The following is a 20,861-nucleotide window of genomic DNA, read 5'->3' as shown; positions in this document are numbered from 1 at the left end:
AATTTTAGTCGTAACTTATATTAGAAAGTATATATTCAATATTGTTACTTCTCTTGTATGTAATTTTTATTTTTTTAAGCATGTAAATATAACATTGATTATGCTACTAATTATTGACATAATCGGATAGCGGAATCGAAAAAATCCAATCCGGAAAGAGAAAAACCGAACCGAACCAAACCAATTTTATTTTGATTTGAATTGGATTACATTTTTTCAAAATCGAAAACCAACAACAAACATACCCAATGAAATCCCATAAATGGGGTTTGGGAGGGTAGCATGTAAGAAGACCTTACCACTACCTCATGGAGATAGAAAAGTTAGTTTCGAAAGACCCTCGGCTCAAAAGTCAGTCCCAAGTAAGAAGGAAAAAAATAATATATATATATATATATATATATAAATTTTACAAGATAAGAACAATAACGATAGCAAAGTAATGTGATAATCAAAGGCAATAACAACACAACTATAAAGGCATGCCTAGATCACGACCACCCTAAATCGACATATGGCAAGACACCATTCTATCCACAATAGCCTTTTACCCTAATCTGTGACTTCCACTCCTTTTTATCTAAGGTCATGTCCTCCGTGATATGGAGTAGCGCCATATCTTGTCTAATCACCTCTCTCCAATACTTTTTCAATCTACCCCTACCCCTCCACATAACCCCCAAATCCAACTGCCCTCACCTCCTAACTGGGGTGTTGATACCCCTCATCCACACATGTCCAAACCATCTCAGTCTCGCTTCTCTCATATCGTCTGCCACAGATGCCACTCCCACCTTCTCCCAAATAACCTCATTCCTAATTTTATCACTCCTAATATATACACATATCTATCTCAGCATCCTCATCTCCGCAACATACATCTTCTGAACATGAGAGTTTTTTTTACTAACCAGCACTTCACTCCATATAATAATGCTGGTCCAACCACCATTTTGTAGAACTTACCTTTAAGTTTAGGTGGTACTTTCTTATCACACAGGACTCTAGAGTCAAGCCTCCATTTCATCCACGCTGCCCTAATGCAGTGCGTGACATCATCATCGATGTCCCCACTACTCTGGATGATGGTCCAAGATATGTAAAGCTTTTTGTCTTGGGGATAGGTTGGGTGACAAGCCTCACTTCCATGCCCTCTTCATCCATCGCAACACTAAATTTGCACTCCAAGTATTTTGTTTTGGTCTTACTCAATCTTAACCATTTGAACTCTAGCATTTGTCTCAAAACCTCCAATCTATCATTAACTCTGTCTTGAGTCTCATCAATCAAAACTATGTCGTCCGCAAATAGCATACACTATGGAACCTCCTCCTAAATAGACCGTGTCAGCTCATCCATTCCCAAGGCAAAAAAAAGGACTCAGCACAGATCACTGATTGTTACACCCCGTATTTTTGTACCTTGGAACGTGTTCTTAAGCTCCCAAAGCTTCTTAAATTTCTTAAGGTTTCCTAAAGTTTCTTAAAACTTCTAAAAGCTTCTTAAGACTTCTTAAGAACTCTTAAGCTTCTTAAGAGTTACCATGTTAGCCGGATAATTTATAACGCTATCAAGTAACTCTAAGGAAGGAAGAATGTGACACCCCATAGAAGAGAAGATTAGAAATATGGTTATGAGAATCCGGAAGGAGTTGGAGGCCAAGTAATGAGTTGTAGGACTCGACTTACTTACGTAAGCTACCAATTTGACAATCTTACATAGTTAAGCTACTTGAGTACATACCAAGCTTACGTAGCAAGGATTACATATGTTCGTAAAGTAAGATGAGATTACGAACCCACGAGGAGAAGGAAAGAGTGACACGTGGCAGCCCAGGAGAGATTGACACATGGCAGACCATGAGATAGTGCCACGTGGCAGCAACTGCAGCAGGGGGCCCCACATGCCACATGGCAGCCCCTAAGTGGAGGAGGTGGTGCATTGGCTCAATAAAGACTTGACATGTGTCACCACTTAGGGGTTGACACGTGTCACCCCTAAGGTGGCATATATGTACATGTTTTATGACTTTTATTTCATCCTTATCCCATAAGTCATCTTCATCCAAAAGAAATTCTAGAAAGAAGAATAGAAAAGAAACTTGAAGCTAGAGATAGAACGCCACAGTTTTGGAGGAAAAAAAGGTAAGCTCTCCAATTTCGTTTCGTGAATTAATTATCTAGGATATATCACGAAGGTATGAAAGTGTTAGTAATGTAAATTTATGGCGCGGGACAGCACCAAAACGACATCAAACAGCCACGAAGTTACTAGTTTAATAAAATGGCGCGATATTCGAAGCACATTCAGACAAATATAAAGCTACATATTGTAGGCGTGCGTGTACACACACAAAAAGAAAAGCCACTTTACAACAATTGCTATGTTTTCCACATTCCATTAAAGTCCAAAACTTTCAATTCTTAAGAAAATGGAGAAATTTGCGGAACTGAAAAAAGCCGTAGAATCAGTGGAAATAGTGGATGCTCATGCCCATAACATAGTGGCAATTGATTCCACTATACCTTTTCTCAACTGTTTCTCTGAAGCCGCCGGCGACGCCTTATCCGACGTACCACATACCATCCACTTCAAGGTCACTTCTTGTCCCCAAAAATAGAGATTTTTTTTTTCTAAATATCTAGTTGACTTGACGTATCCCAACTTTTATTTTTTTGGATTACAAGCCAAACAAATTTAATTATTTTTTAAAATTTATTTTAAGGATAAAACAGTTTTAATTTCTTCAGCCAAACAATAAAAAAAATCATCCTGCGCTTAGCCCCCCATGAAACGGCTCTGCTGCAATGGATAGCAGAGGGTCCGTAGTATCCGAAGCACAACTTATAAGACAATCCAAACGTGTTCTAAAACGCAGTCTATAGATACAACAAGTTATATGTATCATGTATGTGTTGTTGGCTGCCAACTAGATTTTTGTTGTTGTTAAGTAGGCATTTGGCCATGGATTCCGAATGATTTTCACTTTTTAAAAATAAATAAATTATGGAGTTGGAATTGTATTTGATTGTACTTTTTGTAAATAATTTTCATGTTTGAATGTACTTAAAAGTACAACTACAATAATGAAAAATCGAGTTGGAAAACACAGTATAAGGTATTTTCTAAATTTGAAATACAACTTCAAGTGTTTGGAATTTTCATGGCTAAAAACTCATATTCAGAAAAAGTGAAAAATTTATTTCGAAGAAAAGTGAATACTTCCCCGTTTTAATTTGTTTAACCTATTTTGACTTGGTATGAAATTTAAGAATATAAATAAAGGATTGTATCTTATGGTATTAAATAAAAGATATGTCAAATGTATCACAATGTCGTTTAATCTTATGGTTTTAAACATGTCACGTGGAAAATTGAAATTAAAGAATAACTAAAAAGAGAAATAGTCATTCTTTTTGAAATGGACTAAAAATGTAAGTATGTCAAAAAAATTGAAACAGACGGAGTAATTTTTATGCCCAAACGGATCCTTAAATTTACTCCCTCCGTCCCAGTGTAAGTGTTAAAGGTAGACTTTTGAATTTGTGATCTTAAAAGGATGTGTGCAGTCTTTCAAATCTTAATAGTCTTAAAATGTCATATTGGAATTTGAAATTTACTAAATATAGAAAGCTGCACTCTTTTTGATACGGATAAAAAGGAAAGTAAGACAGTTAAGTTGGGACGGAGGGAGTACTTAATAGATGTTAAAAATGGGTTCTAATCCATCCAGTTCACTCTGTCATAGTCAGAATTTACGAGAGGGAAAAGGAACATTTGAGTTTTGACACTTACAAACTAATAGTAGTTGTCCAGGGCAAAATGGGAATGTTTTGATTTAAAGAGCTTTTGGATTTTGAGAGAAGGTGCAATGCTTTTCGAATGGACAAAAAAGGAAAGAGTGTCACTGTAGAAAGGGAGCAGTGACTGTTTTTGTATTAACCAGAAAAAAGGAAAAAAGGAATGTTTTTATGCTTTATTACAGTTAAGAACTGGAGGAATATTTCTTGATGCGTAGAAAAAAGGCTACTTTTTGGGTTAATCAAGATGAAGGCTTCTTGAAAACTTTCAACTTATTTGAAGGGCCAAAACATTTGATCATTGTCATAAAGTTCAAGAAATAATGGGGCCCTATGGAGAATGTTGGATTTGAAAAACTTACTAAATATAGAAAGACATTCTTTTTGGGACCTTCGAAAAGTAAAGTAAAGACACTTAAATTGGGACACACGGAGTATAAATTCTAGATGCCTAATCGATTTTTTCATGCGAGTAGCTGTACTTGCCTTTTTCTTAGAGTGGATTGAAGAAGAAGTGGAACTGTATTTATCTAAGGAATGAATCCACAGCAGTAGTGGCGTTTAGCTTTCCTGTAAGCACAAAAGGGGCTTCAAATTGTGCTTGAAAAAAGGTTGAAAATCAGGGTCTGTTTTTAGCTGGAAAAGTACACACCTGAGATTTGTAGACTCATATCAAACAATTCAGAGGAAGCATATTTGCTTATAAATTTTTTATTTCTAGGATGAATTGAAAGCACTGCAGAATAGTGGAATTTTAGTAGGCCAATTGGTTGATACCTCAACTTTCACCTTGCTGATGAATTGAAAGCACTGCAGCATATATGTACACTGGCACAATCATTCACAAGCCAACTAGAAATGAACTCTAATGCCTTAAAAAACTGTTGCTAAACAATCTCAATTTCTTAAAACTTGATATTTTCAGCTGACTTCACAAATCTGCGAAGTTACAAAAAATACCCCTAGTCTAGGAAAATCCCAGCCGCCTACAACTTTATCAGAAAACTGTAAGATGCTGAATAAGAATCTAGAGAGTGCACTCCAAACTTCGCACATTTTTTAAGGTTGCTTTTCCTTTGAGTGCTTATGGACCGCGTGAAGATCATTCCACGCTTGGGCAATTGAAATAGAATGGCATATCTCTCAACAAGAATGACATTTCTCTCGATTCATCCAGTAGAAAATAGTTTTGAGGCTATGCTATTAGGCCAATATATGACTATATCCTTGTTTTCCTTGAGCTTTTTGACTAAGTATTGGAGGTAGCTTGATCCCTCACTTAATCAAGGAACAACTATCTTAATTTTGTATCTTTCCGTTTCGTAAATGTGATATAAGTCTTTGCTTCTATGCCACAATCTCATCCTGCATTATTTCATGGGAGCAGGATTGTGTTTTCAATCTGGTAAGCTCAATGATGTGTGTGCATTTTAGTGCATCTGGGATGAAAGGTCTTACATTAACGTTTTACCATAACAGTTGCTCATTATTTTGAGATTGTGATTACTTTCATAGTTTCTGTCCAAGGACATGCGCAAAGGTCTTCCTGACGTTAACTTTTTACTTATGTATGTGGTGTTATGTTAGCTTGTCATTCATGAATCGAGTTAATAGACATATGTTTTTGTTCTTTTGCAATTCTTCTTACATCACTGTTTCTTCTTTCAGAGAAGCCTGAAAGAAATCGCGGGAATCTATAGACATATGTTTTTGTTCTTTTGCAATTCTTCTTACATCACTGTTTCTTCTTTCAGAGAAGCCTGAAAGAAATCGCGGGAATCTATGGCTCAAGCTTATCCTTGCATGCTGTTCAAGAATCTCGTCAGCGTTTTGGGTTGGAGTCTAGCGCTGCTGTTTGCTTCAAAGCTGCAAAAATTTCTGTCTTACTTATTGATGATGGAATTGAGTTGGACAAAAAACTTGACATCAAATGGCATAGAAGTTTTGTACCAATAGTTGGTAGAATACTACGAGTTGAGCGTGTAGCTGAAAAGATTCTTGAGAAGGTAATACAATAATCATTTACACTGTATACGGCTATTTTCTCAAATGTGTTTGTGGAATCACGGGGAAAAATGGATAAACACTATGCTTTGGTAGTTGAAACGTGGTACTCCGTTGAATCATAACTATTCTAGTGTTGTTTGAGTGTCCTTTCACTAGTTAGTATCTCTCAGATTAGTAGACCCTGAGATAGTGTACATGTATTTCATTTCAAAACAATACTGTCTTTTTCATCCCAACTAAAAAATTATTACAATATCTTTGCACTTTTGTTCCAGAGGGTTGCTTCTCTGCTTCCTTGCATTTGTCTGAGCTTATCTTTAGAGTTAGGTACTTTTAGTTCCCTTGCAGACTAACAGTTCTAAAATCAGATGCATGTTTTCGTTCACGATGACTAATTTTCTTTCAACTTTATGTGTAAGCATTAAACTAGGATACTTTAGGCATTACTGCGAGAATATAAACCTATGTCTTTACTTTTTGCAGATTATAAGCTTTGACATTATAAAGAAAGGGCACATATGTAAGGGTTGTTAGGACATAAAGAAGAGAGGCAAACGGGAGCTATAAAGGAAAATACATAAAAATCAATGACCTAATATCTGAAATGAGTGACTTTGAATATTTTTCTCTTAGAATAATGACATTACTTGACTTGAATTATGACCCTTTGGTAAAAGAACCTAACTTTGTAGGCATCATCCATATATAAGGAGTTAGTTTATGATATCATTTTATGTAACCCTGTTGCTATGGCTTCTGTTCATTGCCCAATTATTATACTGTGTTAAAATATTGATAGCTCTTTTGCATTTATTGACTGTGAAATGGAGGGACTTGGAGTTCGAATCATTCTTCTTCATTTTTTCTAACTGTTGATGTCAGTGGCACAATTAGAGGGAGAGAGCTCATTTTTTCTCATACTATCATCTTTGGAATATTCTTTCTTAACTCCTTCTATCCCTGTTAAATTTGTTCATCTTTTTTCTCCTTTCCTATGCTATTCTATTATAGGGTTCTAATGGAACATGGACACTGGGATCATTCATGGAGATTTTCAGTGAGGAGTTGAAGTCATATCCTTTGATTATCTGTCAATATATTACGGAATATTGCAAATACATATTTTTCTTGCTGCTAACGAATTATTTTTCCAAAAGTTTTTCCTGATCTTTCTATACAGTAGCTGATGAAGTTTTTGCATTTAAAAGTATAGTAGCATATCGCAGCGGTCTTGCAATTAATACGGAAGTTACTGAAAAGGAGGCTGAGGAGGGCCTTAGTGATGTTTTATGTGGTGAGTGTTGTGGGATGTGGGGTTGTAATGCACCAAAATTGAGCATGTGATTCTGATAGTTTACGTGCTTCCAGCTGGGCATCCCATCCGAATCTCAAACAAGAGCTTCATTGATTATATCTTCCTGCATGCTTTGAAGGTGGCTCAAAGTTATGACTTGCCAATGCAAATACACACCGGGTAACGAAAGGATTGTCTTTGAAATAGATAGCTGGATCTCATTTTTCTTCCTAGCTATTCTAGTTTCAATCAAGTCAACCATTTTTGAGCCTTTTGCTGCTGGCATGATATTCTTGTTTTTCAAATTACAATTCAAATGTGAGATGTATGCAAAAAGAATTTCTTTTTGTAAATCCTCCCAGTTATTATAAGTAACATTGTTTTATTTCTTCATTTCAGTTTCGGGGACAAGGATTTGGATCTAAGGCTAGCTAATCCCCTTCATCTTCGAAATCTTCTTGAGGATAAGAGATTCATGAAGAGTCGGTTAGTGCTTTTGCATGCGTCCTATCCGTTCTCAAGGGAAGCTTCATACTTGGCTTCTGTGTACCCCCAAGTGAGATTTTTTATCCTACACCTGTAATTATCAATATGTAGATCTTATGTATTAATACAGCTTTTTCTTGGAATTCTGTATCACCTGCCACATAGGAGACGTTTCAACGTCTAATGATGATGATGAAGGTTGTATCTTTTGCCTTCGTTCTCCCTAACAGGGCCAATGTCTTCTGTTACAGGTGTATCTTGATTTTGGATTGGCAATTCCTAAACTTAGCTTCCATGGGATGTTATCCTCAGTGAAAGAACTCCTAGAGCTTGCCCCGATGAATAAGGTTATCCAAATTATATACTGAAGTCTTTCTAGTTCAGGCAGCAGATTTCTATATTCTTAGGTTTATTACTCTTTCAGAGCCTCAATAATTGCTCCATTTAAAGACTGAACATTTTTCTATGTAATGTTTGGATATCAACAGGTTATGTTCAGCACTGATGGCATTGCATTTGCTGAAACCTTTTATTTAGGTTTGTCCTGAATTCTTTTTTCATCTCGTATCATTAGAGCATGACATGGCAAGCTTTTTGTACCTACTATTGCCTTTCAAAAGATAATAAAAAGTCTAGTTTCAGCTAATCCTGAACACCCGTTAAATCTGGCTTGCTAAAAAGTACAAACAGTTCTTGCTGAATGTCATGTTCGTGCAGTACACTTCACTCTCTTTGGAGTTTGAACATTAAAGGATACATGTTTTTTGTGCAGTTGATGTATTTGTCGTTTATTGATGCTTGATTGCCTTATGTGTGCCCTTTGCACATTATGAAATGTTCGGCACGTCCATTTCCTAACAACCTAGGTGGATGATTTTATGCCTTGGGAATTTGAATTGGTACCTAAGTTCATCAAAAAATTTATCAATATACTTAATAGAAATGAAAATCTTTCTCAATGAGGTGGGGCAGAAAAAAAACCTGAGACACATTTATCACTTCGATCAAGGAAAAAATTCCTTCTGAACCTGTAAGGGAGGAAAAAAATGGTTATTGTCAGATAATAATACCCAACTTGGATCGCAAATTAGCTAAGTGAGTTATTCCTATTTTATGTTTTTTCTAATCTGTAATTGATACAATGTGGACTCAATTTCTCTTGCAGGTGCAAAGAAAGCACGCGAAGTAGTATTCTCTGTTCTACGCGATGCATGTGTTGATGGTGATCTTTCAATTCCAGAAGCTATTGCAGCCGTTAAAGATATTTTTGCAGAAAATGCAAAGCAATTCTACAAGCTTGATGTTTCTTCAAGATATTCTGATGTAAAACCTCTTTTATCATCTTCCTTCCAAGAGGAAGATTTCAATGGCTCATCGAAGGATGTCACCTTTGTTCGTATTATTTGGATAGATGCTTCTGGCCAGCATAGATGTCGTGTAAGCTTTGCCTTGTCCATTTATGTTACTGTTTTTCCCTTAAGATTATGAATTATTATGATATGCTTTTCGATGCCTATGACCACCCAAATCTGTGTCCCACTTTGAGAAAATGCAAGGAGTTTGATTTTGAATAACAAATGGAATTGAGCTCAATCTGGGATGGCTCCTAGTTTTTCAATTGGACCAAAGATTTCAGACATACTGGGTAGAGAACTTCTTGAGTAAATGCATCCAGAGAAAGTGAAATGTTGTAATTATCAAATAGAATCAATATTTGGTTGAAGCATGCTGTCTCTAATGATGGTTTGTAGAGTTAGTTATCAAAAAATGGTGGTTTGTAGAGTTGCTATTACATAGTTTGAATTGTCTTGCTTGGTTATGATTTCAAGATATCATTTGTTATTTGATTATCTTGTGGGCTATGATAATTTGAAAGTTAATACCAAGTAATTCTATAGGAAATTTTTTCACTTACTTTTCAGGCTTTTCAATTGCCTTCAGTACATGATATTGGGAAATTGGTTCATTTGGTTTTTTATGCTTTAGTCAAAAGTGGATTGAATTTGTTCATGTCTTTTGCACAGGTTGTTCCACAACAACGCTTCTATAGTTCTGTGGAAAAGCACGGTGTAGGCTTAACTTGTGCATGTATGGGAATGAGTTCAACATCTGATGGTCCTGCAGTGGATACTAATCTCACCGCTTCGGGAGAGATCAGAATCGTTCCTGATTTATCTACCAAATGCAGACTCCCGTGGTACTGCTTAACATCTAAAAGTGTTTAAAAAATACACTCTTTTTCTTATCCTTTTGAATTTTAAGCTTTATTTTAGCCACTGTATGCTCTCTATTATCTTCATGAATTACCTCTCACATGTCATAAATGATAAGATCAGAGAAGATCCTCTTTCACTCATTCAAATGCTTAGTTGTGGATATTTTGTCTACTGTGTTCTTATTGGTTCTTAGAAACAATATAGAACCTTTCCAATTTTGTCCAATGTCTAGTTAACCAGATGTAAAGGGCAGAACTCCAATTTCTGCACTTGCAAATCACCATGAGAAGATATAAGGTATGAAGTCTCTTTTATAATAGATGAAAAAAAAGGTGTGAGGTTAGTTACCTGGTCACTAACTGTGGAATCTCAATATAATGGAGTGAAGTTTAATAGAATTTGAGAAAACATGATTAATATATTCAAAAGTTATTGGGATAAGGTAAAGGGTACAACAAATAGTCAAGATAAAATTTGGATGTGAATCATCCCGACAACTCTTTTTCCAGAGTAGTAGTGTTCTCCATTATCAGCTCTGAATTTTAGATTTGGTTCTTCCAAAGTGTAAATGTTTTCCATAGTTCAACGTTCCATATATCAGTTGTTTTGCAGCTTCACCACTCCCTCCTTGTCCAATTTATGTGTTGTAGATGTCATCATCCTCAATTGTGTAAAACTTTCAATGTAGGTTGAAATATTGATGCAATTCTTTTATGATATCATGTGATATATTTTGCGAACATGTAGGAAACGGATAGAAGATCAAAGTACATTATCTTTGTCTAAGAATTTTCACACGTTGATGTCCAACTATTTCATTGTTCTATTTTATCTACGACAAACGTATGGACCTTGGCATGGAAATTATCTGCTCAAGTCGTTCTAACATGGTTTTGTTTTAGTATTCCCCTATCAGGTTTAATGTGTATCTTTTGATCCAGGGCAAAACAACAAGAAATGGTTTTGGCGGACATGTACATTGAGCCTGGTAAAGTTTGGGAGTATTGTCCTCGAGAAGCATTGCGCAGAGTCTCTAAAGTTTTAAAAGATGAATTCGGCTTGGTATGTTTAATATTTTTTTGTGCAACATCTGAAAAATCATATTTATCTAATTTATATCTACATGTTCAGGTCGTGAATGCAGGCTTTGAAAATGAATTTTATCTTTTGAAGAGTGTATTGAGGTATGTCAGTCAAGTTTCCTGTAATATTATGTGTTTAGAGTTTTTTTTTTGTATTATTGTGAGTTACGTCAGTCAAGATTTCCCTTAATAGTTTGAGTTTGGATTTTCTCTCCCATGATATGTGATATGTGTAATTGGATATTCTTGTCTCTAATATGTTAGCGTAAACATATAATGAAATTATACAGGAATGGCAAAGAAGAATGGGCACCATTTGACAGGACTTCTTACAGTTCTACATCATCATTTGATGCTGCATCCCCAATACTTGAAGAGATTTTCGCTTCTCTTCAATCATTGAATATTATAGTCGAACAAGTAAGTCTCCATTTATTTGACTTGCAAATTTAATCTTCCTCACATTGTTTTGAAGATGTATTCCTAATTTAACTTGCAAAAGATAAATTAATGTAGTTTATATTGCAGGAATGTAATGCCATGACACCATACTATCTATAGAACTATAAGATAGCATTCTTGCAATATAAACTACAATAGTTTTTCTTTTCCCCTAAAACTAAGACCGATATACAAAATATATTTCATTGTACTATTTTTCAATTCAACAAAGACTCCCTCCCTGATGTTGTCTCCTTTAAATATACAGTTGCATGCAGAAGCTGGGAAAGGTCAGTTTGAAATTGCTCTAAAATACACAGATTGTTTTAGAGCAGCTGACAGCTTAATTTTCGCACGTGAAGTCATCAGAGCAGTTGCAAGGAAACATGGGTTTCTGGCAACTTTTGTGCCAAAGTAGGTAGCAGAATGTGCCGCATTGCTTTTAGGTGCTTTTTTTGTTTGAATTCTTGATGTGGATTTGCTTTTGCTTTTCTTTAAAGTGCTATAGCAATGGTATTTTAGTTCCGCTTTCTGTATTTTTGTTTACAAGGTTGAAGCACCATGTATGAAATTTCTGAAATAAACATTAGTGAGATTCCTGCGTAATTGCAATGTTGATATGTGAGAGCTCAAGTTTTAATTTTTTTTTTATTTGCCTTTTTGGCTTGACCAAAATGTGTAGTCCATTTAATCTCATTAATCAAGTCTGGCATTGAATTTTAGAAACCGTTACCATAGCCATGCTTGTTAATTTTAAGATTAAAAGCATTTTTGGGATCTTTTTTTCTGTTGGCTTCGGAATACCAATACCTCTTCTTCTCATATTCTCTAGTAACTAAAATGAAACTAGTCATCTATAGTGCATAATTTCCTGCCATTCAATCTTTACTCACACTTGGGCAATCCTATTTTATCTTCATAGTTATTCCTGCCTATTATGTTCTTTCCTTTATGCACCCTAATTAGTTCCATTTAAACACTACTAACAATTCCATCCTTATAAGGAAAAAAGGAACTCTGTCCTTCTCCCCTCTGAACCCCTCAATCCAAAATTGACAGATACTCGCTAGAGAAAGAATTTTATCTATATTGGAAAATGGAAAATGGAAAATGGAAAAAGAGCACATTCTCTTGGTGCACGTTTCTATACCTGCAGATAGAAAAATAAATTTTTACATGTTATTATGGGAGAGGATTGAAGGGGAGCCTTGGTAAAATGGTAAAAGTTGTTGTCTATGACCAAGAATGCAAGGTACGATTGCATATGCAAGACCCAATATGGTCCGGCCTCGCAGGAGCTTAGTACACCGGGCTGCCTTTTTATTATTGAAGAAGGTTCATAATGTTTAAGGCAAGTGATGTTGAGGTAAAAGAACAAATGATGTTACTTTTGTGATATAATACAAAGTTAACAAGTTCAAAAAAAGAAGAAGAATAAATGATGTTACTTTTGCATTATTTTTTTAATGTACTTCTCTGACCTCTGGAGATTTCTGTCAGGACCCCAATTTCCATAACTTCTACTGCATGAATTATTGCAAAAGATGCCTCTCAGTTACCTCGTGGCCCTTTTTGATTAGGTATGCATTAGATGATATTGGTTCCGGATCGCATGTGCACATCAGTTTATCCAAGAATGGAGAAAATGTATTTATGGCGTCTGGTGAATCAAATTGGTATGGGATGTCCAAGATTGGGGAAGCGTTCATGGCTGGGGTGTTAAATCATCTTCCTTCCATATTACCATTTACTGCACCACTTCCTAACAGGTTAGAGATTTTCTACTATTCTGAATGTCCTGCTTCCTTTTTATCTATTGGTGATTAATTTATGCTTTATCTAGAGGGCTAATTCTTCAAAATGAGTATATCTAGAGGGCTATATTGCTTCCTGTTCTTCTTCACTTTTCCATTATCAGAATGAGCTATGTTGTTCGGACTCTTCAAAAATGTTGACGAGAGTGCGTGTAGGATCCTCCAATAGTACTTTATTGTTGGAGGATCCGACACGGGTGCGGCAACATTTTTCGAAAATTCGAGCAACATTGAGAATAAGTGGAGAACTTGTAATTATATAGCCTCACTCTGAAATTACAATATTTCCACTATTTTTTTGTTTGTGGTTCATCACAAGTCAATTGTTTGCATTCAATTTTTAAATTTGTGAACGATTGTCCATCAAGCTTTTGTTTAGTGATGCCGGTTTTTCTGATTTATAGTTTCATTAGTTAAATGTTACATTGCCAAGGACTATTGATCCTTAAAGACTTAGATGTTTGCACAAGGAATTTCTGGTTCTTTTAGCTAATTGGAGTAGCTAGTAACCAAAGTAAAGAAAATCCTCTTTGAAAATTTCATTTTGGACTCTATCTGATATACCTACTTTTGTGTTCCTTTCCAATATTCTCTCTTTTTCATTGTTACTAGAGCTGCAAATCTCTTGTTTTCACGAACCTTACGTAGATTCCATCTCAACTTTTCTGTGTTCTGAACTTAATCGCGGAAACGACAACATACCTAGGGTAATTACACAAGTGGGGTTTGGGGAGAATCGAGTGTACATAGACCTTACCCCTACCTCGTGGAGGTCTGAACTTAATTGCAGAAAGACTAATGAAAATCATTTATTACTTCTTTTTACGTGCAGTTATGATCGTATACAACCTAACATGTGGAGTGGAGCATACCTTTGCTGGGGAAAAGAAAACAGAGAGGCACCATTGAGAGCTGCTAGCCCTCCTGGAGTTGCACATGGCCTTATAAGCAATTTTGAAATGAAAGCATTTGATGGATGTGCAAACCCATACCTGGGTCTTGCTGCTATAATTACTGCTGGAATTGATGGCTTGCGGAGAAACTTAAGCCTTCCAGAACCAGTTGGTAAGTTAGACATCTTTTAGTAATTGTTTCTCTACTTCCATCTTCCATGGTGATAGTTCAGGTAGGAAAAAGGTAGGAAAGGGGAACTATTGCTAGTTGAGGTGTTTTTTAATACATAGATGGTGATAGTTCACGTAGGAAAAGTAAACAACTGATAGTTGCTACCCTTTGGATCTTTACACATCTTCTGATTTAAACCATGTGAATCTAGATCAATTTCTAACGTTTCAGTGTCATTGTTTCTCCTCTCTTTGATACGAGTCAAACCAAAATATGTTTGTTAAGTATTGAGCTACAATCATCCATAATATTGGACGATTCGCCTTCTATTCACTTATCTGCAAAAGGAATAAAGGGGAAAAAGAAAGAAGAAACTAGTGATAATGGATTCGGTTAATAGGACAAGGCATTCTTTATCAAAAATATGACAAGGCATTCTGCTAGCCAAGTGCATGTGAGTTAGTTGTATCAGCCATTGAGTTTTCTTAGATTGGTTATGAAACGAATAAGGTAACGATTATTCTATTCACTTATGAGTTCTATTATATACTCAAAAGCACATGGCTTGCAACTACCATGAATGCCGTTAACAACAAAAATCCTTGCTAATACTTACACTTACTGAAGTGAGTTATATAGATTTGATAACTAAATTCCATGTTCACTCGCGAAATATTTTCTCTGTTGTCCGTCATTCCACTTATGTTTTCTTGTGAAACAGATGGAGATCCTGATATCCTTAAAGAGAATCTTCAAAGATTACCAGTATCTCTCGCTGAATCTGTAGAAGCTTTAGAGAAAGATACATTATTCAGAGATATGATTGGTGAAAAGCTTTTGGTTGCCATAATAGGAGTTCGCAAGGTACGTTTGCTAAGGATGCTACGTGTATACGTTTGATAGAATTCTTCTTTTCACTTAACAACTGACATCCTCAAAAAGTTCACAAGTATAATGAAGTAAGATTGAATGTGGCTCTCATCAACATTATTAGAAATTCTTCCATAGAAGCTCAGCTTTTACCTTTAGAACCATTCAAGAACCTTTATTTGCCTTTGATGCTAGGCTAAAACTTAGATGTGCAGCTGAATCACGCCTTCATAGTCAAATTTATTTCTCCTTTTTTGCATAATTTTGATATTGTTACATGTAAATTCAATTGCTAAAGGTAACTAGTAATAGCTTTATTCTTTTGCAAAATTACACCACTCTATTACGAGTAATAACAAAAGTGGAAGAACGCAATGTTTCCTTAGTATGAAAAGTGTCATTGCATGAGTAAAACAACGTGCTTCAATTTGCTCTTTTTTGCTTCTAAGTAATTGGATTAGCAATTAGCATAATGGTAAATGGAGTAACCAAAACTTTTGATAAATGAGTACTAGTTTGACATTTAAGTCTTTTCAATTCTTCTAACAATTGTGGACATGCTGAGAATGATTTCCTGTTTTGCAGGCTGAGGTCAAGTACTATTCTGAAAATAAGGAAGGATACAAGGACCTCATATTTAAATATTAGGGTGATTCTTCTTCTTTTTCAAAGAAAATTTATACCACTAGACAGAGTATCTAGCGGCTTTTTATGAATAAAAATAAAATCCTCAAAAGGAAGAATGGTTAGGCCTTACCTTACCTATCCATGTAATGGATCTCTACTAATTGATAGAGTGAACTGATTTTACAGTATCTTTTTTAATTTCTTTCATCTTATACAATTGCTTAATAGAACTGTTAGTTATAGATCTATAAGATATTAATCTTCTATGTGTGTTTTACATCCTCTTAGATGGTAATAAATACATACATGATTAAATAGAATAAATTGCAAAGGACTCGAGAGTTTTACACAATCAGATCACTTATTCGATAGTTATAGTTAAAATCCACAAGTTTGAGGTCACAAAGTCTGATTATATTGATGTGATTGCTTACGCTGGAAACTAACAGTTCTACACACGTCTTTTTTTCAGAGGTCTCTCTTTTTCGTATATGAGAAAAATAAATTTGTGATTATAATGAATCTCAGAAATTAAGTGTCTGATCTTCCATTAGGATCAAGCCATTGTTCTCCATCTATAAATGAAATGTCCATGTATTGAGTTGCCTCATTTTGCTTCAATTGCTTTGCATATGATACCCTATCTGTGTAATTGGCTCCTGGTCCAAAACAATCATATTCTCCAAACAACACTGTCCTGCAAAACATGGTATCAGTCTAACTATTGACAATAAAATTTATATGCTTAGTCCTTTTGGTATGTCCAAAAAAGACAAATGTATTTCTATATTTAAAAATAACTTTAACTTTGTAAAATGTAATGATATTTCATCCTTAATTAATGACATGATCTAATAACCACAGAAATGTTATGCAATGTATAATATAAGAACACAAGTTTTAAAACGTGTATTCTTTGTTTGTTCAACTGACCAAATCGATCTATTAGGTTTCGTTTCGAGTAGTACTATTTGAGTACTATTTCTATAAATAAGATTAAATAGAAAGATGTAGAATTAACTACAATCGAGATTATCTTTTTCTTAGGCATATGAAGAACCCACCTAACATTTTTTCAGTCGAAATCTCAATCTGTATGGACATGAATTGAGTGGTATTTGGAAGTAAAAAAAATATATTTCAAAATTAAAGTTGTGTTTGAACATGCATTTCACTTGAAAAAATATTGAAGTTCTATGTGATCTTTTTTATATAGTTGAAATTATTTTTTTACAAGTTTGAAGTGAAAAATTGACTCAACATATATCAAACATGTTTTTGAGAGGATTATGTCCAAACGAGCCCTTAAATTGCGTGTCCAAATTTCAATACGTATTTAAACACCTTCACGTAAAATAAGACAAGACAGATATTATGCGACGATGATTACTTACTGTTCTTTATTTGGATCTCTCCAATCATTCCATCCATCTGAGGAAACCACATCAGACATATAAGTCTTTGAGAAAATAACAGTAGCATATGCTCCCCATGCTCTGCCTAGCCATATTTTCCCTGTGCCATTAATAGCACAATTCAAAAATGAAAATCCAGAATTCTCAGTTTTGGAATTTCTTCCTTGTGCTGTGATGGATCCTCCAATTTCACCACTTGTTTCTTCTTTTGCAATTGAATTTATCTTGCAGTCCTGTCATAAGCACTCGAGTCAGAGTCAGAATTTGAAGTTCATAGATTCTCAACTTACTATTTGAATTCATAATTACTCGTACTAGTTATTGAGTTCGGAATTAAAAAAAGAAGAATTAATCTAAATAGTCGTTCACTCTATCTTTAAACTAAAAAATAGTTAGCACATGTATATAATACGAGTATAATCGGTGTATAATAGTTACGGATTTGGACTAACCTAGCAACTTTGTTTAGACCTTATGTTTGTATGTGGAAATTTATTACATATGTGTAAATATTTATTCGTGAATCCATTAACTATAAATGACGACTATGGATTTGATGGCAAGTTAAAAATTCATAAATTTTAAATTCTAATTCCACCTCTAAATTTATTTATATCGACTAGGATGCGTAAGTAAATGTTGAATTACATGGTCTAATTTAGTAAACGCTATTGAATAGCACCATAAGTTGGTTTGAAACTAAAAAAATAAATGAATTTAAGTTATATACGCGAAATCCGTTAAATGTGACTTAGCCAATATGCACAAATTAAAATTCTAAATAAATATACCTCATAGAGTGATCTAGCACTTCCAAAGATAAAATCAATGGAGCCTTGAATAAAGCATTCTTTAAAATAATGTCTTCCTCTATCATCATTAAGAGTGTCTTGTGCTCCATAAAATCCACAACCATAAAATGCAGCTTCATCTCCACTTACTCTTAGAGCCACTGCTTGTGCTCCAACATCACCAGGTGAAGCTGCTGGAGCTGTATTCTTAAAATCACAAAAAAAAAAAAAAGAGAGAGAGAGAGAATAATTAAAGTAAAAAAATGGAATATGGTTAGTATACATTATACAATAAAAATTATGCTTCAAGCAAGTTGGGACTATAAAAAGAATCAGTTTCCCCATAATAGAAATTCTCATAACTTTCTACTTGGAACCAAAGCATTGGAGTAACAGGTAAAGTTGTTGTCACATGAACAGGAGGTCAACCGTTCAAGCCATGAAAACAGCCTCTTGCAGAAGTACATGGTAAGGTAGATCCTTGTGATCTGGCTCTTCTCCGTACTCCGCGCATAATGAGAGCTTTAATGCACTGGGCTACCCTTTTTAACCATGAGGTTTCATGTTCAAATTCGAGTGAAAGCAAAAACACTAGGTGATGCTCTTTAATTATCATATACACCTTTCCTAACGGAAGTAGCATGTACCTTGTGAAATTAGTTGATGTGCGTGCATAAAACTGGGTGATGGACAATATCTGTCGCTAAAAAGAAAAAAATTATCGCTAATCCTATTTAACGATCAATTTAGTCGCTTTTTTTTTGTTTAGTAGTAGCACACATTGGATCAAAAGTAAATGTACTAATATTACTCATGAAAACTAATCCCCAATTTATTGGCATGAGAAAATTTGAATTATATGATTGATCACATTAATTATGAATAAAATAAATTAGTGTACCTGAAAGCTGATATTGTAAGCTATGAAATTGGGAGCATAAATAGCAACAGTAAAACTGTTAGCAGTACCACCAGTAGAATTTGCAGTATCATTCCATGCTATAGCAGTATTTTGGTAACCTTGCCCTTGTATTATTAAATTTGTCTTGCTAGAGTTTATTACCACTTTCTCCCTGCCAGAAAAAAATAGCATCGTAAAACTCCAATTAATGAAAATTCTGATTAGAAAGAATTTAATATCTAGGTATGCTACTGACTGACTGACAGTGTAACACATTACATATATATTGCTTCCTCCGTTCTATTTTATGTGGCACTATTTAACTTGATACAGTGTTTAAGAAAAAAAAACTTTTAAAATTTATGGTCTAAAACAATCCTTAGAGATTTGTGTGATTGTAAATCATTTTATTTAAGTATAAAAGAGAAATTGTAAAGTTAAATTATTTCTTATTATAGTAAGATGACATTCTTTTTGGGATAAACTAAAAACGAAAAAATGCCACATAAAATGGGATGGGGAGTAAAACTTTTGACACTATCAATACTAGTAATTGTTCATAAAAAAAGAGTTTGTAACCTAAAAAAATAAAGCAAATTATCTATCACAAGAAGTTTCTTTATACTGGTAGGGTTTATAAGTTAACAATTGAATTTCCTTACAAACTCAAAATGGAATTCAATTTAAATATACATTGATGGTATATAGAGGCGAGCGAATCAATGATTTAAATTTAATAAGTTCAACCTTTTTTAAAATTCTTATCACCTAGCTCGTTCTACTGTTAAAATTATGAATTTAGATCTAATACCTATTGAGATTTTAATAGGCTCTACGTATATATTCCTATTGTGCCCGAAAGTTTTGGGTTCAGATGAAACATACCCAGAAGGCTACATTTGCCTGACAGTATAAAGACTTTTTCACTATATATTAGGTCGTTCAAAAGATATCTACCGTTGTCCCTCCTTAAAAGTGAGATATGTAATCTTGAAATAAGGTAAATTATGCTACAATAAGTAAAATTAATATGATATAGTAAAAATTATTCATATTATCGCGATGTATATGAGTTAAACTCCTCAAAAATATAACAAGGAAAAATAAAATTAAAAATTACTTGTATGTGCCTGAATCAACTAGAATAAGTGTTCTAGTAGAGCTATCATCAGGAACAGAATCCACAGCCTTTTGTATAGTGCTGAAATTTGCACAACCATTTAAATCCACAGTTAAAACATGAGAAACTCCATATAATGATATAAGTTTTGAGCTCCATTTGGAATTTTCACATTTAGAACTATGCAATAATAATGATCTTGTAATTTCTTCAAAGACAAAAAAGAAATCTTGTATACAATTTTTTGAAATTACCCTTTTCAGAAAATTAGTACTATTTGTTTGGTAATTGAAATATAGAGGAAAAATGATGGAAGATAGTAAAATGGTAAAAGAAATGGACCAAAAGAAAATGGTCCTTGTAGTAGTGTAGTTATTCATAGTTTAGGTATATTTTGATTTGATGTTGTTTTAGCTGTACTTTTTTTAATAGTGGCTTTAAAGAGTACTTACAAGTAGTTATGAACATTTGTGAGATATAATGAAAGCATGGACATTTTTTATTTGTTTACGTAGGAGGTAAGAAAAGTGTGGACAAAGGGTCATTGGTCATGATTCATTCTTTTTTTAGTTTAATTTTATCCGTTGTTCGATATCTATATTGAGTTCGAACTAAATCTTAATTCACGTCAAGAGGTATCACATTGAAGGTAAACGTTTCCTTACAAAGGCGGTTCTATATGCCCAAATATTGAATAATCAAAAACTTCTGCCCGATTGAAGACGAAGAAGTATTTACTACTCCGCCACGATTTTTATAAGTCAAAATCATGATTATTCATGACAGTATAGTTTTAGTGATGAAGAAAAAGATGAAAGGAAGATCATAGAGGAATACATTAAGATATGGGCAGCAAGAAAAAGTGGAGATTAGATAATGGACACGCCAAGAAACTATGTAAGGAAAATGTATTTAATTTAGTTACCTTTTAA

The 20,861-nt window shown here is 34.3% G+C and overlaps 2 protein-coding genes across 2 annotated transcripts; one reads left to right on the top strand and one right to left on the bottom strand.

The window, feature by feature from the left end:
* The first annotated feature begins 2,190 nt into the window (after positions 1 to 2,190).
* LOC129876472 (protein fluG) lies at positions 2,191 to 15,928 on the top strand. Its single transcript, XM_055951924.1, has 18 exons — positions 2,191 to 2,596; positions 5,555 to 5,806; positions 6,819 to 6,881; positions 6,987 to 7,101; positions 7,176 to 7,281; positions 7,501 to 7,657; positions 7,839 to 7,934; positions 8,076 to 8,124; positions 8,753 to 9,024; positions 9,612 to 9,784; positions 10,745 to 10,865; positions 10,935 to 10,987; positions 11,176 to 11,305; positions 11,595 to 11,740; positions 12,907 to 13,095; positions 13,973 to 14,205; positions 14,927 to 15,069; positions 15,661 to 15,928. The coding sequence occupies exons 1-18, from the start codon at positions 2,432 to 2,434 to the stop codon at positions 15,721 to 15,723; spliced, it is 2,526 nt and encodes an 841-aa protein (XP_055807899.1). The 5' UTR covers positions 2,191 to 2,431; the 3' UTR covers positions 15,724 to 15,928.
* Positions 15,929 to 16,025: 97 nt separating this feature from the next.
* On the bottom strand, positions 16,026 to 20,309 carry LOC129876990 (probable pectinesterase 15). The gene is made up of 5 exons (XM_055952467.1): positions 19,930 to 20,309; positions 18,810 to 18,981; positions 17,909 to 18,115; positions 17,097 to 17,350; positions 16,026 to 16,399 (listed from the first exon to the last, which is right to left on the bottom strand). Exons 1-5 carry the CDS (start codon positions 20,307 to 20,309, stop codon positions 16,234 to 16,236), a joined length of 1,179 nt encoding a protein of 392 aa, XP_055808442.1. The 3' UTR covers positions 16,026 to 16,233.
* Positions 20,310 to 20,861: the final 552 nt, after the last annotated feature.

Source organism: Solanum dulcamara, chromosome 12 (assembly GCF_947179165.1).
Source record: "Solanum dulcamara chromosome 12, daSolDulc1.2, whole genome shotgun sequence".
In the NCBI taxonomy this organism is placed as follows: Eukaryota; Viridiplantae; Streptophyta; class Magnoliopsida; order Solanales; family Solanaceae; genus Solanum; species Solanum dulcamara.
The sequence above is the reverse complement of the archived record's forward strand: the minus strand, read 5'-3'. Positions and strand labels throughout refer to the sequence as shown.

Coding starts and splice junctions, on each gene's coding strand:
- LOC129876472 (XM_055951924.1), top strand. CDS start 2,432: ATGGAGAAATTTGCGGAACTGAAAAAAGCCGTAGAATCAGTGGAAATA. Junction 2,597..5,554: donor CACATACCATCCACTTCAAG/GTCACTTCTTGT, acceptor TTCTTCTTTCAG/AGAAGCCTGAAAGAAATCGC. Junction 13,096..13,972: donor ACTGCACCACTTCCTAACAG/GTTAGAGATTTT, acceptor TTTTACGTGCAG/TTATGATCGTATACAACCTA.
- LOC129876990 (XM_055952467.1), bottom strand. CDS start 20,309: ATGAATAACTACACTACTACAAGGACCATTTTCTTTTGGTCCATTTCT. Junction 18,982..19,929: donor GTTGATTCAGGCACATACAA/GTAATTTTTAAT, acceptor TTTTTCTGGCAG/GGAGAAAGTGGTAATAAACT. Junction 18,116..18,809: donor CTTACAATATCAGCTTTCAG/GTACACTAATTT, acceptor TGTGATTTTAAG/AATACAGCTCCAGCAGCTTC.